General features: G+C 43.0%; 1 protein-coding gene across 1 annotated transcript in view; it reads left to right on the top strand.

Annotated features, from left to right (window-relative positions):
- The first annotated feature begins 1,234 nt into the window (after positions 1-1,234).
- The window catches only part of ATG10 (autophagy related 10), a 93,096-nt gene continuing 75,918 nt past the window's right edge, over positions 1,235-18,412 (top strand). Inside the window, exons 1-3 of the mRNA XM_061478745.1 lie at positions 1,235-1,286; positions 3,154-3,279; positions 8,452-8,571. Of these exons, the coding sequence (XP_061334729.1) occupies positions 3,154-3,279; positions 8,452-8,571 (246 nt within the window). The 5' untranslated portion in view covers positions 1,235-1,286. The remainder of the gene's footprint in view (positions 1,287-3,153; positions 3,280-8,451; positions 8,572-18,412) is intronic.

Here is an 18,412-nt window from a genome sequence, read left to right as displayed (position 1 = left end):
ATGGTTTAGTGGTGGACTTGGGAATGTTAGGTTAACAGTTGGATTTGAGGATCTTAAGGGCTTTTTCCAAGTATTCTCTGATTTTGGGTTCCATTCATCCATCCAGATATATTACTATATACTATATACTGTAAACCATAGTTTGGATATTTGGATTTCTGCACATACTACAGTTTGGATGACTTAGTCATGCCAGACAAGACCTTACCACTAAAAGATGCATGGCTTAATAGACTTGTAAATTTTAAAAATAAGTATTTTAGCATTTGTGTAGCAAAACAGCTTCTGTGCACTTGGCAAATTTTCACACCTAAAAGCAATTATACTGTCAACAGAGCTGGGTAACAAAGTAAAACAACACCCATCAGGCATCTTGTGGAAGTAGCTCAGGATTAGTATTTTGGTGAGACCATTAAATTTTTCTTGTTTTCACCCAGACAGCTGCCTAACCACAGAATCAGAATCCCAGACTGGTTTGGTTTAGAAGGAACCTTAAAGCTCATCCAGTTCCAACCCCTGCCATGGGCAGGGACACCTTCCACTAGACCAGGTTGCTCCAAGCCCCGTCCAGCCTGGCCTTGAGCACTGCCAGGGATGGGGCAGCCACAGCTTCTCTGGGCAACCCGTGCCAGGGCCTCAGCACCCTCAGACAGAAAAACTTCTTCCTTGTATCCAATCTAAATCTTCCATTTAAATTTGAAGCCATTCCCCCTTGTCCTATCACTAGGGTCCCAGATGAAGAGTCCCTTGCTTCATCATGGATAACCACACTGGATACTCCTTCACTCATCCACCATGTTACATTCCAAGACAGTGCAGAAATGAGCTGGCCACTTCAATTTTGCGTTTCCCCCTCCTCACTAGGGGGAAGTAATAACATTTTGTATTTATCTTGTAAGGAGAGAACGGCGGTGAAGCCAGCGAAACCGATTAGGAACACGCAGATGCGTCATTGCTGAGTTCTTCGAGCGAGGCAGCGAGTCTGAATTAACCCGGGGCTAGTACGGTTGACGGTGGCGGAGGGAGCGGACAATGGAGCTGGGCAAGAGTTCCGGTGCCCCGGCAGCTAGCCGGGAGCGCTCCCGAGCCATCACCTCACACGGGCAGCGCCACGAACACCCACGGCGACTAAACCCCCACCCCCCTTGTACCTCGCGGCCGAGACCAGCACCTTCAGCCGCGCATGCGCTACCGCCCCCTCCCTCCCGCCGGCCGCGGTCCGCCGCACGGCGCGCGTGCGCGGAGGGCTGGCTGGGAGCGTGGCGCTGGCGGGAGGCGGAGGTACGGTACGGTGCGTGGAGGGCGGTATGGCGGAGCAGCTATCCCCCACTCCCCGCTTCCTCGCTTCAGTTCGCCTCACCTCAGGCGGGACGGTCTGCCCATGGCTCCCCCCGGGGCCCGCCGCCTGCCTGTCCCTCCAGTAGCCCCTCCACCACCACCCGGCGGAGGGCCTGAGGGGCTCCACATGGCGGGGCGGGCAGGGAGGAGAGGGGCCGGCCTGGCCGGGGCTTGCCTTGTCCCTGCTGCCTGGGGGGCCCTGAACTGGCGCGGCTGGCTAACTCCGCTTTGCTCGTCGCTGTTAAGTCTTTTCGGGTTATTGTAGGGAAGAAAGATGTGCTGCGCGAGTGCCAGCAGCCTGGTTTCACTTCACAGCTGTTAATGTTCCAAAGCATATACCACTTGTCCAAGACAGCGGATTGAGCTAAATGATCTTAAGGTCCTTTCCAACCTTTTCACCATTCCGTGATTCTGTGATCTCTGCTTAAAACGTGAGAGCTGTACTTTCCTTTACATTGGACGCAGTTGTGCGGTCCATCATCTGAACTGGGAAATTTGAGAACTGCAGAAGCCTTTACCCTGCCTGTTTTCCACATTTCCTCTTTCTTGGCATCCGGGTGTCACAGGGTAAGGGGGGCTTGAGTTAACTACCGTTGAAAATGAGGTGTTTTCAAGTGCGAGACTAATGATTAGGTCATGAGTGGACAGGGTGATACTGTGATTGTGGGCCAGATCCTGAAAAATATGAACATAACATGAGGTGCTGTGTCCTCTGTGGTTTTTTTTTTTTTTGTTAAGAAAAACCATGTAATAGTTAACTGAGTATTTGAGTTTGGTGCTGCATTGATGCCTGATGTCTGTAAACTGGCTGTGTTTATGAGAAATCCTCTTTGAAAGAGGGTAAAAAAAGTAAAATTGGAAAGATCCTCTGGAAGCTTTTATGTTACCTTTAAGACCCTGGAGGGAAGCATAAGAGGGAAAGGGAAGGTGCTCATTCGAAGCATGTTGGGACCCCCTGAAGCCACATTGTTGGGCCATTGAGAGCTGTGATGCTGACATGAGCAGGAGCAATTGCTTCTTCGGGGCTCTGATGGCTATTGTGGAGGTTCTGGGTCTGCAAACACTTTGTTAGGGTGTTGTGGAGCCATTCAGTTCCCCAAGAAAAAGGTGGTAAGCCTATGGAAGTAGTCCTCTTCCATGCAGTACAGTCACTGGCTATGCAATGCTGCTAAGGAAATGTATGTCAAAACATCCAGCTTTGGTCTCTCCTGTACAAGAAAGACAGTGCCATATTGGAGCAAATCCAGTGAGGGGCCACAAAGATGATTAGGAGTGGCTGACATACAAGGCAGGGCTGAGGAATTGGGACTTACCAGCCTGGAGATGAGAAATGTCAGTTTGAAATACTAATGGGAGAGAATAAGGAAGAGAGAGCCAGGCTTTTTGCGCTCTATGTTGTGAATGCACAAGAGGCGTTGATCACCAACAGATACATAATTTTTTTCATTTAAACAGCAAACTATTTACTGCTGTGGTAATTAAACACTGGAACAGATTTTCTGGAGAGGTTGTGGCATCTCCAGCCTTTGAGATCATCAAAACCCAACTGGAAATGGTCCTGAGCAACCTACTGTAGTTGATTCTTCTGTGAACAGGGGGATTGGACTAGATTATCTCCAGAGGTCCATACCAACTTCAGCCATTTTGTGTGTCTGATTTTCTAATGTATTTGAAGAAATTTGTCTTCATTTTAAAGAACCTGTTTTTTCTCCTCCTGCCCTTCCCAATGCTTTGTTGTTTTTAATTGCTAGAAATGAGTGAAAGTTTTTAGTGTTCACTTTATGTGCCAGTACTAACATCTAGTTTGCTCTGCAGATGTCCTGTAGGACAGCAGGTGGAGAGGACTTCCTTTTGGAAGAAGAGAGATTCAAGCAGTACTGTGAAGAATTTATTAAACATTCACAGCAGATAGGAGATGGTTGGGAGTGGAGAACTAGCAAGGTAAAATAATCATGTTAATTTTTAGATACCTTTTCTGTCATTTTTGAAGTGTTGACAACTGCCACAAGCTGGAACATCCTTTTTGAGGGCAGTTTATTTCAACATATGAAATAAATGGTATTTTGCACAGCTTGTCCAAGAACAAAATAGTGTATAGATGGTTTACATGAGGATATATCTGTATTGAATAGGGTTCGTGAATCCAAAAACTATGGCACTTTGTGGTGTAACTTTGAAGGGTTACCCAAGATGATTTCTGTTTTGGTCTGAAAATGTCTTTTAAAGTATTAGGCAGTCTTTGTTTTCAGAATTCCCAGTGTTAGAAAAACAGTCACAGCTTTCAAGAAGACTTTCAAGTGGCTGGCTATGCTTAAAGTGAATTAAAAAAAAAAAAAAGAAGCTGTTCCTTCTAATCTTAACTGCCTAGCTTCGTGTTCCACCCACTGGTATCTGTACCTTTGTCTTCTAAGCCGGCACCCTTTTTTCATCAGAATTCTCTTTGGTTTGGTACTTTAGTTTTAGATCCTTTAGAACCTTGTAATTGTAAAAGCAAACCATGTTGAGCTCCCTGACTATCTGACATGTTTTCCAGTAGTTTAACCATTCTTGTGGATCTCCTCTGAATCTTGTCCAATATATAAAAATCCTTTTTCAGCTGTGGGCAGAACTAGACAATGGATGTTGTATCATTGTGAAATTCAAACCTTCCTACTCTGGGCAAGAGGTTGTGGTCATGTATCCAAGGATCACTTTAACCCTGTAAACTGAAATAGCACATAGTTTTTATTCTAAATGTGTGACTTAATGTTTTGCATTAAAATACATGTTAGTTGCATACAGCAAGCGGAAAAACCTGTATAAGTGATCAATCCTCCTTATTTGCTGGTTCCCCATAATTTTCAAACCTCACCAATAATAATTACATACTGTTTCTAGGTCATTAATCAAAATTTTGAGTAACAGGGACGAGTCCCACAGGACCCCATTAGAATCACATATGATGGTTCCCCATTTTTTTAAGTTACATTTGATATCTGTGAAATTAATCATATTTTCATCCTTTAGTGGGAGTCAGATTAGCATGGGATTATTTTAATGTTTTAATTTCCACTTATGGAATTAGCAGTTTTCTTACAGAAGTCTGAGCATGTATTGTTTGTGTTTATCAAGCAAACATGTCTTTACTATGATAAAACCTATTTTTCTTACAAAATAATTACATGTACTATATGCTTTTCTTTATTTACTGCATTCTACGTAATGTCTTCTGTTCTTTTGGTTGGGATGACTTCAGTATGTGAATATGTGTACAGTTACTCAAATTAGCCAGTATATAAAGATACATTGATACATGCTGGCTTTATCCAAGCTTCTCTGAAGCTTCCACAATGCTCAAAAACCTAAAGATCAGCAGTTATTATGTACTGATTTAAAAATACCTAACAATAGTCATGTCATGTTAATGTCCTGCTTACCCACCACTGAAATGAAAACTTCTTAATAGTTATGGTTTATGGGTACATAATTTGTATTTGTTCTCTAAATAAGAACAGAAATATTTTGAGTAGTTGCAGTTTCTACTTTGAATGCTTCTGTTATTTTCCATCTAATAATAAATCCACATTGTTCTAGGATGTCTCTGCCCCACTTTTTTTGATGTGTGGGCAATACAGGTTTTCCTATGTTTTGCTTTTCTGACTGTATCTGTATGATACTTTGGGGTACTCATTATTATCTGTGTATTTCTTCTCTTTGCTGTAGAAGATATGCTGCTCTAGATTTTGTGTTTTACATTAATGGATTTAGTGGTTTTGCATGCTTTCATGAATTTTGAGGAGAAAAATCATGCTTCTACCATTTTGAAGTGCAGTAAGTCCTGCAGTAAATACATGCCATCACTTCTGTGGCAACTGTACATTAGCATTTGTAAATCACAAATTAACAGAATTTCAGCAAGAAGCAGGATTCTGGCCTTAGGTACACTCTGTTTAGAAGTTTTTAAAAGAGTTCAAATACTAGCTAAGTGTTATAGTGAACCCTTTTTTACAATGAGCCATTTGAAACTTTAGATTTCAGTCCAAGGCTGTATTTGTGAGGATTTATTCAACAAAGAAGGATGCTCTAAGCCTCTATTGGGTCAAAGTTTGAGCTTTCTGTGAAATAAGAGGCTTTGCTGAAAATAGCAGAATGAGATAGAATTTTGTTCTTACCTATGAAAAAAATTTTAAGAGATTTTGTTTTTTTCTTTTTTTTAATGGGTCAAGTTGGTGACTCTGATTTCAGTGTGATAAAAACCTGGCCATTGAGACCACCCATTTATGTAGTACGTAGTCTGGGAAGGAAGCTTGGCTTGTCGTTAACAAGATGTCCCATTATTTTTTTGCCTTTTTTTTTTTTTTTTTTTTTTCACCCAATGTATGCATTGTGGGTAGTTCAGGGCACTCTTAGTTTTGCTGATGTAATGCACTTGGGTCCTATTCCTCATTCGGTACTCATGTGAATAGACCCATTGATAGCAATAAGACCACACAAGTAAACCAGGCTTATAGAACTGTGTTCTTGTGTTCCTGAGTTTTCTGCAGAGATTAAATTTGCATGATGAAATACTCATTGTTTTTGTGGATCTGGCTCTTGTGACGTAAGCTCACATGGCCCAAGCAGAACCATGTATTTATAGCTGTAAGTGAAATGTTCTAAACTATGTTATTTTTATAATCTGTTTCTTTCTCCCAGAAGAAAGCTGTAAAAAAGCCAAGAGCACCTCTACTGTAGGACTTGAAGCTAAACTGGAGTGGTTATTAGGGGTGGATGGTTAAATCTTGGCTGTGAAAGCTGCCCCCTGTTAGCTTTCTGCTTTATGTTTCTTATTCCCACTCTTCTCTCCCAGCAGCACTTACTCCAGTATGATGCTGTTGATGTCCTGAGTGAAGAATCTTTCTCTACCTTCTCCCATGGCAGCTGGAAATTGGGAAACAACACAAGGCACGATAAATTCCCAGCTACAGACAGTCATAAGCAGTCAACAAGAGCATCACAAGCAGAGATAAAGATGCCATTATCCCACTCAGTGCTTGTCAGGCTCCCCCTTGAATACTGTACTCAGTCTGGGTCCCTGACTTACTCACTTAGGTTAATCTAGATAATCATATCAGGGGCTGTATCAGTTCACTTTTGCTTATGATACTCAAAGGATAGCTGGAGTAGAAATGAGCTTCCTTTCCTCACTAATGAGATCAAACTCCTTGCTAAAGTATTGATATATTTATAGGGGCAGAAGGGTGCAAAACAGGTATCACACCAGGGGGTGCGAAAGGAAGGTTGCTTCTCTTTCCTGCCACCTCTCCTCTGGCCACTGACATGCGGCTATCAAATACAGAGACGGCTAAATCCAATTGTCCATAGGTATTTTTTCATGGCACTCAAATGCTACAGAATGCACAGGCTGTGGCACTTGGCTCCTTCCTGCTGACAGGAAGAACTGGTTCAGAGAGGTGAATGCTTCAGTGAAGCAGTCCTTCTCTGGCAAACCTCACTGTGCCTTGGGGCATTTTACCTCTGTGGGTGGCCGTAGTAGTTTCTTTGCTGCTCTTAGGGGGATGAATACCTGTGCGCGTAGCTGTAATCCTGCTGACACTCCCATGAAGCTCAACAAGGAGAGATTTCAGAGAGTGTTGAGGTTGAGGGAAGTGGCTGCTGCACTGGCAAGTTAGTGTTAATTTTTCTGTCACTGTTGCACCCTGCATACACAGTTCTCCACTGCACAGGCTGCAGTTTGGTTCTGCACCCATGACATCCAGCAAAGTGAGGCTTAGTGACGAAATAGGGCAAGCAGTTGGAAAAATTGTAAGCCAGGGCTGAAGTATACAAACGGTGTATATGTGTGTGCATATGAAATATACAAACATAGTATGATTCATGCTTAAAAACTCATGGGCAAAAATAGGTGTAGAGAGCATTATAATTTTTAATGTGTGAAACTTGGTGAGAACAAAGTGAACAAGTAGCCCATAGTGGATTTTGGAGGTACATGTATTCTACAGTATCCTTAAAAAGAGAGAACTGATGTGTTGGAATAAAACTGGTGTTGATTTAAAGGTCAGAATACATAAGATAAAACTGTGTCAGCAATGACAGATTAACCAAAGAGTTAAATTACAGTGTGAAATTTGCAGCCCTGTCAACAATTTAATGCTACATTAATGAACTTTGTAGAGACTGTTCTGAATAGAATCCTTTTTCATCCGATGTTGTGCATATGCTTTCTGTGTTTCTTTAAAATAAAATGTAATGAAACAGCTAACAAAACCCCTATTTATTTGTTTCCTTTGAGAAACAAGTTTTTAACATGTAGCTACTGTTGTGTTCTGTATACGCTTTCTCCCTTTCAGAGTGTTTTTCCAGTGATCTGTTACTAAAGTTTTTCTCTCTTCTTGCTTCTAATTAAAAAAAAAAAATACATGTTTTTATATGTGTGTAGACAGCCAGGTCAGCAAGGGGAGAAAGCTCCTAAAACCGTCTCCTGCTACTCTGAAATTGCAAAAGGGCTTTTTACAGGAGTAGACCCTGTGGCCTGGGAAGCAGAATGATAAGAAAGAAACTGGGATAAGGTACAGCCTTGTCTCTTTTCTCTTACATTTGACCCTCAGAGGTGATAAAGAGAAGGGAGCAAGTAGTGACACTGCACACGTGTTCTGAAGTGTTGCTGGATTGTTTTTTTTGTCTGGGTTTTGTTTTTTTTAGGACTTTAAGAATGTTAGAGGGGGAACAGAGCAAAAAGAAACCAATCTAGCAAGAACGGGGAAGTTTATACAGGCAAGTATGCATTGCTAGAAATAGGTCAAAATCATAAATATCTGCTCATCTCTTCATGAACTTGGTGCAGTGACTTCCTGTTTGCTGCATATCCTGATTCCCAGGTAGCAGTTGTCCTATTCAGTTAATAGCTGTATAAAATTTTATTTTTACTGTTCAGGTCTTTGACTTCCTTTAATGCCAACAGCTAGTATAAACTACTTGGGAGAAGATGCTGAAAAGCAATGCAGTCATTGGTGACTATAAAAAGACCTGGGAGTTTACACCTAAATATCATGCTCTCTTTATTTTCTAGAACAGTGATAGCATTTAGAATTTTGGTTACAGATTTTTTTTTTTTTTCTTGTTTTCTGAACCCAGGATCTTGGTGATGGTTATCTCAGTAAAATACACTTCCAGGTAAGAAATAGAAGCATCCCACCAGATCTCAAGGAGAAATGCAGTGCTAACATTGAACAAGCATTATTTACACATGCTGAAGTAAGTACACGTTCTAGACTTGTGTTTGTAAAATAAATGATGAACAAGATTTTTAAAAGATACTATACTGTTAATTAAGTCCTGCCAGAAAGATTTCAGATTGACCAGTGGCTTTAATTGTTTTCCCTGTAGTTGTTCTCATTCAGGTGTACAGCTCTATTAGCGATGAGGACTGGGATGAAATGGGAAGATTCCAGCATCTTTTATGTATATGTTTTCCTCATGGAAGGGTATCTCTTTGCGCTTTGGTTCACCAACATTAAGGAAACTTTTGTGTGTGTGGAAAAAAGATTAAGCATCTAGTTATCTTAGAGATAAATATTAATTAAAAAATAAAGAAAATTTTAGGTTAATACTCATGTAAATGAAACTTACTGAATAAGTTGCGTGTAAATATTTTACAATCAGTGCATATTTTTCTATTGTGGAACTAACATAAAATATGGAGCAATGTTTTGAAACTGGTGATGGGAAATAAAATAGATCTGGTGTTCTTGAAGGAGAATAAACTTCTTTCTTGCAGAAGATGAAAATGATTCATTAAATCCAGGGTGAACTGATCTGAATAATTACTTGATTGTTTGATTCTGCATTAGACCTGCAGATTACTGACTAATCAAGATATAAACAGTAGATATTCACTGTCTTGTTATGTTGTTACCATAAATATGAAGAGAAATCTTGGGTTATAATTGACTGAAAACAATGCATTCTGTATACTATAAAATATTGAATAGATGGAGATGGTGTATTTTCCAGGTACCTTTTTCAGTAGCAGTTCCTTTTCTTTTTTCCTCAGCCTACTGTTTTTTCTTTCTTTTTTTTTTTATTTTTTTATTTTATTTCACACTGTCTCTGGTACAGGGTCTGAAATGAGTGTTATTTTGGCCTGGTTTCTGAAGGAAATGACACTTAAAACAACCATGCTGTTTGATAGTCTGTGGAGTAGTAATTTCTACTGATTCTTTAGTTCACTGACAGCTTTCAGCTGTATTTTGAAGAGGGGTAGGTATCAAAAAGTGTTTGGTTCTTAAAAATTTTGTGAAAGCAGATATTTGACTAGAGGAAAAGTACTTTTACTGGCAGGTAGAAGCCTGGTCTTCATATTCTGTTTGTCTACTCAGTGCAAGTGACTAGTGCAAGCACAGGGCTGGACTAAAGCAGCACCTTGGTCTCGCAGAGTGCCATGAGGAGCAGCAAGGATTCTCTTGACACAAGGAAGCTGTAAACAAGATGTGGTTCTTTTATCAGCAAGACAAATTGTTCAATCAACTGAAAAAAAACCAAACAAAACGTTTTACAACCCCTTAGCTTTGATATGAATTGGAAGCTGTATAATCTTTAGAACCATAACCTTGCATTTGTTTGATAAATACCAGTTATAAGCATACTATGTAAGTCACAGCTGAAGCATTTTAAGTTTTCTTTTAATTTGCATTCTAGTATTTGTTCAAATGAAGGTTAACAGTGCTTCAGAAGTTGTTACTTGTCACTATGACATTGTATACTTCAGTCCTGGCTAGTAAGAACAGATGAAGAGTGAAGCAAGGTCTTGGAAAAAATATTGTAGATTATGAGACATGGGGGTGTGTGTAAGAGAAAAATTGAGTTTCTTCTCCAAAATACTCACTGCCTAATGCAGATTATGTTGCATTTTCTTTCTTCATTGAACTGAAGGCTAACCAGGCTGTTAAAGTTATTTAATCTAGAAAATGGTAGAAGGATACCAGTAAATTGGAAAATGAAATTTGCTACAGATACATAAAGTGAAACTATGCATTTCACCCTAAGGAGAAAGATGGAAACAGTGACTCTGTAGGGGATTAATTTGCTCAAGCACAGCAGTGGCTGTATAAGATGCATATTCTTGCCACAGATGTTCCATGTGAGAGTCCTGTTGCACGGTTCTAACAGTCTGGTGTTACGGAGTTACTGCAGTGTCTTTCAATAAATTTCTGAAATATATTCTGTTGAATAGAGTTCAGCAAAAGTTGTGGTCTTGTTAGAAACTGGAAAGGTTTCCACTGGCTACATACTTTCAATATTTGCCAGTTTTTTTCCTTAGAAAATTTGTAAATGTTATATATTTGAATTCTGACAGAGTTCTAGGTAAGAGTTTTAATTTATTTGGAAAAAAAGTCATCTGATAGTTGCGTATTCAATTTTCAGTTTCAGAATTACTGTTATGATCTAGTTTTTTCTATATTGTATCTCTACTGCTTGTGTCTTACTGAGGTAATTCCATCTGCCAGTAGTCAGATCTTCAAGGCATGGTGGGAGATATCATATATAGTTTTATGTGAGATAATTAAACTAGGAACAGTAAGGAAATTAAAGTCAAATCAATATCCAGTGTTAGGAACAACCCGTGTTGTCAAAAAGACGAGGGAAAAAATGTACTGTAGCATATGACAGGCCATATGAGGCCACAAGATTTTCCTCTCCTCTTGCTGGGAAATCAGTTGAGAGATTACAAATAGAATGTTAATTTTGGGAGGCAAGGTGAAAATTAGGATGCAAATTAGAAATCAGATTTTTGAAGCTGTGTGGAAATACGGGAAAGTTATCTCGACTGAGTACTTAACTTCTGTTTAAGTGACCAAAGACACATCAGAGGAAAGGTGATGTTGAGTAAATCAGTGAGTATATTGTGTTGTAGCAAAGAGTACAAGAGTACAGTTAGGATATTGAAACTGCAGAGAAGCGAAAGTACCTGTTCTATTTGTATTTAATCTGTAAAGGAATGGTAAAGTCTGTGATACAGTACAGAAAATATACAGAATAACTGAAGCAACTTTATTAAAACAACAAAATCAGTTACCAGTCAACACAGGATCAAAAATGTGCTAATTATATGGCATCTCCAGAGAAAATGATAAAATTATTTGAGCAGTTTATTTCAGCTCATTGGCCATATGGATAGTTAATGTTTCCAGTTTTCTGTCTCATTGTCTGGTGTCTAAATATTTGGAGCCTTCCTGGTGAAGGAGTGATGAATAACTGTGTATTCTGGTGTTTTCTAGAGCAGTCTGTAGTATGTGGTATGCTTGGTGCCATTTATACAAGTTGTGTTTTCCTCTGAGAACCAAGAATAAATTTCTGTGTGGGTTTCTTTCTGCTTATTTTAGATATCTGCAATACAGAGCGTGTCACTTAGATCTTTGTTTCAGCCTGAGGAGGTAAAAAATGCATTTTTGGGTACAAATCAGTCAACCTATTTTAGGTGTCTTCTCTAGGAGAAGATGAGCTAAAAAGTGTCTGTTTTGCTTCCATGATGATCAAGGGAAGCTAGATGGTTAACCTGGATGTAGATGTCTGCCTTTTGTCATGTGGATCTCATACAACAAAATCTCATATGACAATACAGGGCTGAGCTCCTTAAAAGTAGTAGCAGTTTTTTCTGGTGACTTCACTGAAGCTGAGATTTCACTTCAACATTGAAGCTCAACCTTAGTTGAGGCCTGTATTTTGTAAAGTAGCAATTAAAAAAAAAAAAGAATTTAAGGATAAACCATTAGAACAATTTGCATTGATTTAAGTTTTGACTGAAATCCCTGCATTGTCACTGGCATGCCCATGCAGTGGAATGCCTTGGTCATACAGGAGATCAGAATGTGTACTCAATGCATGCAGTGGATCTGCATGTGCGAGTGTGGCAAAGTACCACCCTTCTTTGGGGTGGTGGTAGTGTGAATTGTTGTATTCCAGTTCCTGTTGGAACAGCTTACTTGCACAGAGGTTCCTGTATTGCATGTATTGTGAGAACTAGAGGTCAGTTGATAGACAGTAGGTTGCTGTGTTGGAGGCAGTCTTCTCTATAGAACCAAGAGGAATACAGCAGAAGCTAAGAACAGGTTTGGCAGTCTGTCCTGAGTTCAGCAGTAGCAGTCATGTTTTTTTTTTTTTTCCTTTGTGCTAGCTGGTGCAGTGCTGTGTTTTGACTTCCAGCCTGAGAACAGTGTTGGTGAAGTCGATGTTTTCAGTTGTTGCTAAGTGATGTTTACCCTGACCAAGGACTTTGTGAGGCTCATGCTCTGCCAGGGAGGAGGGGAAGCCGGGAGGAAGCAGAGATGGGGTGCCTGACTCAGGCTAGCCAGGGAGGTATTCCATACCACAGCACGTCATGGCCGGGGTGGGGGGGTGACTGGGAGTTACCCGGAAGGACACGGGCTTCCGGGTGGAACTCGTCTTACCTGCCGGTGGTATCGTATTCTCTTCCCTTGTTATTTTCCCTTATCATTGTTGTAGTTGATAGTAGCGGTGGTGATTTGTGTACATTGGTTGCTGGACTGTTCTTGTCTCAACCCGTGGGAGTTGCACTCTTTCGATCCTCCTCCCCGTTCCTCCGGGAGTGGGGGAGAACCCCGGTGGGGGAAGGACACGGACCTCAATTGTTGTCAGCTCGGCACCACTCACTGGGAGTGAGTGAACAAGTTACCTGACTGGGTTTAAACCACGACAGTTCTTTTTGGCGCCCAACGTGGGGCACGAGGGGTTGAGATAAGAACAGATCTGACTGGATTGGTAGTCACTCGTCACAATGCTGATTTATTGGCTCTCAAGGTTGTTCCTCTTGATCTCACAGTTTCAGTATATCGTATCTTACGTTCATCCGGTATTTGCTGTATTAGTGTTTTTCAAGTGTGGGGCTTGGGCTAAGGTTTTTGTCCCATTGTACTTTATGGTAATGACTTGTAATACAATAGAATCATTGATCATGAAACTGATCTGGCTTATGTTCCCAGTGTGGTCACCACCTTTATACTTTGGGAGGTATATGATGGAGGTGCTTAGCAATTACACATCTTTTTTGTCCTTCTCAGGTGCTCAACCTGTGAAGGAGACATTCTTTTACCCTCCCAGTCGTCCCCCCAGACCATTTACATTTGAGAGTTTTGAATTTTTTGAATGGCATTTTAATGCTGTTGAGACTTGTTTGCTGATGGTGATGGGAATCACCATGCTAACACGCATACAGAGTGTGTTTTGCCCACTACTGATTTCAGGAGTTAAGCAGAGTCAGGTTTGGGTCTTGTCTGGGGTCAAACGACAATGTAGGAGGACCGAGAGATTTTCCCTGAGGCTGGACAGCCATGAGTGGCAGGGTGTGTGGGATAGTATGGGCAAGTATCTAGGTCAGTGGGCCCCTCCAGTACTTTGGAATTTCACTACCGAACAACTGCAAAATCCAGAAGAATTAGTAAAACGGTGTTGGTCATTCTGGCCATACCAGAGATGGACAAATCACGGCAACGTGCTGGGGCTTGGCCTATGCTTACAGGATCTTGTTCAACACTATCCAGCACCTTCAAAAGGAAAAGAATGTCGGCGGATCTGAGGGCAAAGCAACAGTCACTACTCAAACTTTGGCTGCAATGAACTGCGCAGCTACCCCAGTGGCAAGTACAGCAGCTGCTCAAACTTCAACTGCAACAGACAGCGCGGTTACCCCAGCTCCAAGTACAGCAGCTACACCACCCCCAGCAACAAGTACAGTTGCTACTCAAACCACAGTGATAATCACTGCAGCCAAACCAGAGGACCAATTCGTACCAATATCGGTTGCCCCTGTACGCAAGAGAACAAGCAAAAAGGAGGCAAAAAGGGTGAAGCGAGATGAAGAACCAATGAATTCACCACCCGGTCCAGAATCTGATCAGGAGTCATCATCACATGACGAAGAAGAAGAAGAAGAGGTAACTTCTCGACCTCGGACCTCAACCGAGCTGCGGAATATGCGAAAAGATTTTACCCGTCAACCAGGGGAGCACATCATCACCTGGTTACTCCGATGCTGGGACAATGGGGCTGATGGTCACGAACTAGAAGGTACAGAAGCCAAGCAGCTGGGATCACTTGCTAGAGAAGGGGGAATTGACAAAGCAATCGCAAGAGAGAAAACGTCCCTCAGCCTTTGGAGGCGGCTCTTGGCAGCTGTGAAAGAAAGGTTTCCGTACAAGGACGATGTTACGAGTCGTTCGGCCAAGTGGACTACTATAGACAAAGGCATCCAGTCTCTGAGGGAATCGGCCATCGTAGAGATGATCTATCACATCAAGCCGAATAACGGGGATACACCTATAGATCCAGATGAAGTTGAATGTACACGACCCATGTGGCGAAAACTTACACGGAATGCACCGTCATCGTATGCCCATTCATTGGCAACAGTGACCTGGAATGACATAGTACCACTAACAGTGGATAAAATGGTTCATAAACTCCGAGAGTTCGAAGACAACCTCACCCCTTCCATCATCTCAGCTGTGGAAAAACTGTCCCAGGACCTCAAACAATTGAGGGACGATGTATCTGATTTATCCAGCTCCTCACGTGTACCAACACACGTCTCAGCTATTAACAAAAGGCGTCCTATTGTTCAAGAGAGGAGATACAGGAGGTATACGCCACGGGGTACCCTATGGTTTTACCTGCTGGATCACGGAGAAGACATGACAAAGTGGGATGGAAAACCTACTTCAGCTTTGGAGGAACGGGTGAGTGAACTGAAGAAGGGAGCAAGGGCCAAGACTGATCGTCCCATGAGAGCTACGGCTTCAGTCTCTGGTGAGCAGTTTCCCAGATGGAATGGAAGAGCTGATTTTACTCCAGCTCCTGTGATAACGAAGAATAATCCCTTTCACCACGACTTAAGTGTCCAAAGCTGTGACGACCATTAGAGGGGCCCTACCTCCAGCCAGGTGGAGGTAGGGGACAATCGGATTTACTGGACTGTGTGGATCAGATGGCCTGGCACATCAGTCCCACAGAAGTATAAGGCTCTAGTAGATACCGGTGCACAGTGTACCCTGATGCCATCAAGCTGTCAAGGGGTGGAACCCATCTATATTTCTGGAGTAACAGGAGGATCCCAAGAGTTGACTGTGCTGGAGGCTGAAATCAGCCTGACTGGGAGGGAGTGGCAAAAGCACCCTATTGTGACTGGTCCAGAGGCTCCATGCATCCTCGGCATAGACTACCTCAAGAGAGGGTACTTCAAAGACCCAAAAGTGTACCGGTGGGCTTTTGGTATTGCTGCTTTGGAGACCGAGGAAATTGAGCAGCTGTCCACCTTGCCTGGTCTCTCAGAAGATCCCTCTGCTGTGGGGTTGCTGAAAGTTGAAGAACAACAAGTGCCAATTGCGACCACAACAGTGCACCGGCGGCAATATCGCACCAACCGAGACTCTCTGATTCCCATCCATCAGCTGATCCGTAGACTGGAGAGTCAGGGGGTGATCAGCAGGACCCGCTCACCCTTTAATAGCCCCATATGGCCAGTGCGAAAGTCTAATGGAGAATGGAGACTAACAGTAGACTATCGTGGCCTGAATGAAGTCACACCACCATTGAGTGCTGCCGTACCGGACATGCTAGAACTTCAGTATGAACTAGAGTCAAAGGCAGCCAAGTGGTATGCCACGATTGATATTGCCAATGCATTTTTCTCCATTCCTTTGGCAGCAGAGTGCAGGCCACAGTTTGCTTTTACCTGGAGAGGTGTCCAGTTCACTTGGAACCGACTGCCCCAGGGGTGGAAACACAGCCCTACCATTTGCCACGGACTGATCCAGACTGCACTGGAACAGGGGCAAGCTCCAGAACACCTGCAATACATTGCTGACATTATTGTGTGGGGCGATACAGCGGAAGAAGTCTTTGAGAAAGGGAGGAAAATAATCCAAATCCTGCTGAAAGCCGGTTTTGCCATAAAACGGAGTAAGGTCAAGGGACCTGCACAGGAGATTCAATTTTTGGGAATAAAATGGCAAGATGGACGTAGACAGATCCCCACAGATGTGATCAACGAGATAACAGCAATGTCTCCACCAACTAATAAGAAAGAAACGGAAGCTTTCTTGGGTGCAGTGGGGTTCTGGAGAATGCACATCCTGAATTACAGTTTGATTGTAAGCCCTCTCTATCATGTGACCCGGAAGAAAAATGATTTTAAATGGGGCCCTGAGCAGCAACAAGCCTTTGAGCAAATTAAACGCGAGATAGTTCATGCAGTAGCCCTTGGCCCAGTCCGGACCGGACCAGATGTAAAAAATGTGCTGTACACTGCAGCTGGGGAGAACGGTCCTACCTGGAGCCTCTGGCAGAAAGCTCCAGGGGAGACTCGAGGTCGACCCCTCGGCTTTTGGAGTCGGGGATATAAAGGATCTGAGGCCAGCTATACCCCAACTGAGAAAGAGATACTGGCAGCCTATGAAGGGGTTCGAGCTGCTTTGGAAGTGATTGGCACTGAAGCACAGCTCCTTCTGGCACCCCGGTTGCCCGTGCTGGGCTGGATGTTCAAAGGCAGGGTCTCCTCTACACATCATGCAACTGATGCTGCATGGAGTAAATGGGCTGCAGTAATTACACAACGAACTCGAATAGGAAATCCCAGTCGTCCAGGCATTCTAGAAGTCATCATGGACTGGCCAAAGGGCAAAGATTTTGGAATGTCACCAAAGGAGGAGGTGGTGCGTGCTGAAGAGGCCCCACCATATAATAAACTGTCAGAAAGTGAAAAGCAGTATGCCTTGTTTACTGATGGCTCTTGCCGTATTGTGGGAAAGCATCGGAGATGGAAGGCAGCTGTATGGAGTCGTGGACGACAAGTTGCAGAAACTGCTGAAGGAGAGGGTGAATCGAGTCAGTTTGCCGAGGTGAAAGCCATCCAGCTGGCCCTGGACATTGCTGAACGAGAAAAGTGGCCAGTACTTTATCTCTATACTGACTCATGGATGGTGGCAAATGCCCTGTGGGGGTGGTTGAAGCAATGGAAGCAGAGCAACTGGCAACGCAGAGGTAAACCCATCTGGGCTGCTGCACTGTGGAAAGATATTGCTGCCAGGGTGCAGAACCTTGTGGTGAAGGTACATCATGTAGATGCCCATGTACCCAAGAGTCGGGCCACTGAGGAACACCAGAACAACCAACAGGTGGATAAAGCGGCTAAGATTGAAGTGGCTCAGATAGACTTAGATTGGCAACATAAATGTGAATTATTTTTGGCCCGGTGGGCCCATGACGCTTCAGGCCATCAGGGCAGAGATGCAACGTACAGATGGGCCCGTGATGAGGGGTGGACTTAACAATGGACACTATTGCCCAGGTTATTCATGAGTGTGAAACATGTGTTGCAATTAAACAGGCCAAGCGGTTAAAGCCTCTTTGTTATGGAGGACGATGGTTGAAGTATAAATATGGGGAGGCCTGGCAGATTGACTATATCACACTGCCACCAACCCGCCAAGGCAAGCGCCATGTGCTTACCATGGTGGAAGCAACCACCGGGTGGCTGGAAACATACGCTGTGCCCCATGCCACTGCCTGGAACACCATCCTGGGCCTTGAGAAACAGATTTTGTGGCGACACGGCACCCCAGAGAGAATTGAGTCAGACAATGGGACTCATTTCCGGAATAACCTTATAGATATTTGGGCCAAAGAGTATGGCATCGAGTGGGTATATCACATCCCCTACCATGCACCAGCCTCTGGGAAAATTGAACTGTACAATGGGCTGTTAAAAACTACACTGAGAGCAATGGGTGGGGGAACTTTCAAGCATTGGGATACACACTTACCAAAGGCCACCTGGTTGGTCAACACCAGAGGATCTGCCAACAGGGCCGGCCCAGCCCAGTCAGAACTTTTACATATTGTAGAGGGGGACAAAGTTCCCGTGGTGCATATGAAGAATTTGCTGGGGAAGACAGTCTGGGTAATTCCTGCTTCAGGTAAAGGCAAACCCACTCGTGGGATTGCTTTTGCTCAGGGACCTGGATATACTTGGTGGGTAATGCAGGAAGATGGGGAAGTCCGATGTATACCTCAAGGGGATTTG

This window comes from Pezoporus flaviventris, unplaced genomic scaffold (assembly GCF_033815535.1).
Source record: "Pezoporus flaviventris isolate CSIRO_AGI_PZ_B2104156 unplaced genomic scaffold, CSIRO_AGI_Pfla_v1 ptg000131l, whole genome shotgun sequence".
NCBI classification, from domain to species: domain Eukaryota; kingdom Metazoa; phylum Chordata; class Aves; order Psittaciformes; family Psittacidae; genus Pezoporus; species Pezoporus flaviventris.
Note: the sequence above shows the minus strand (reverse complement) of the source record. Positions and strands in the feature narration are given on the sequence as shown.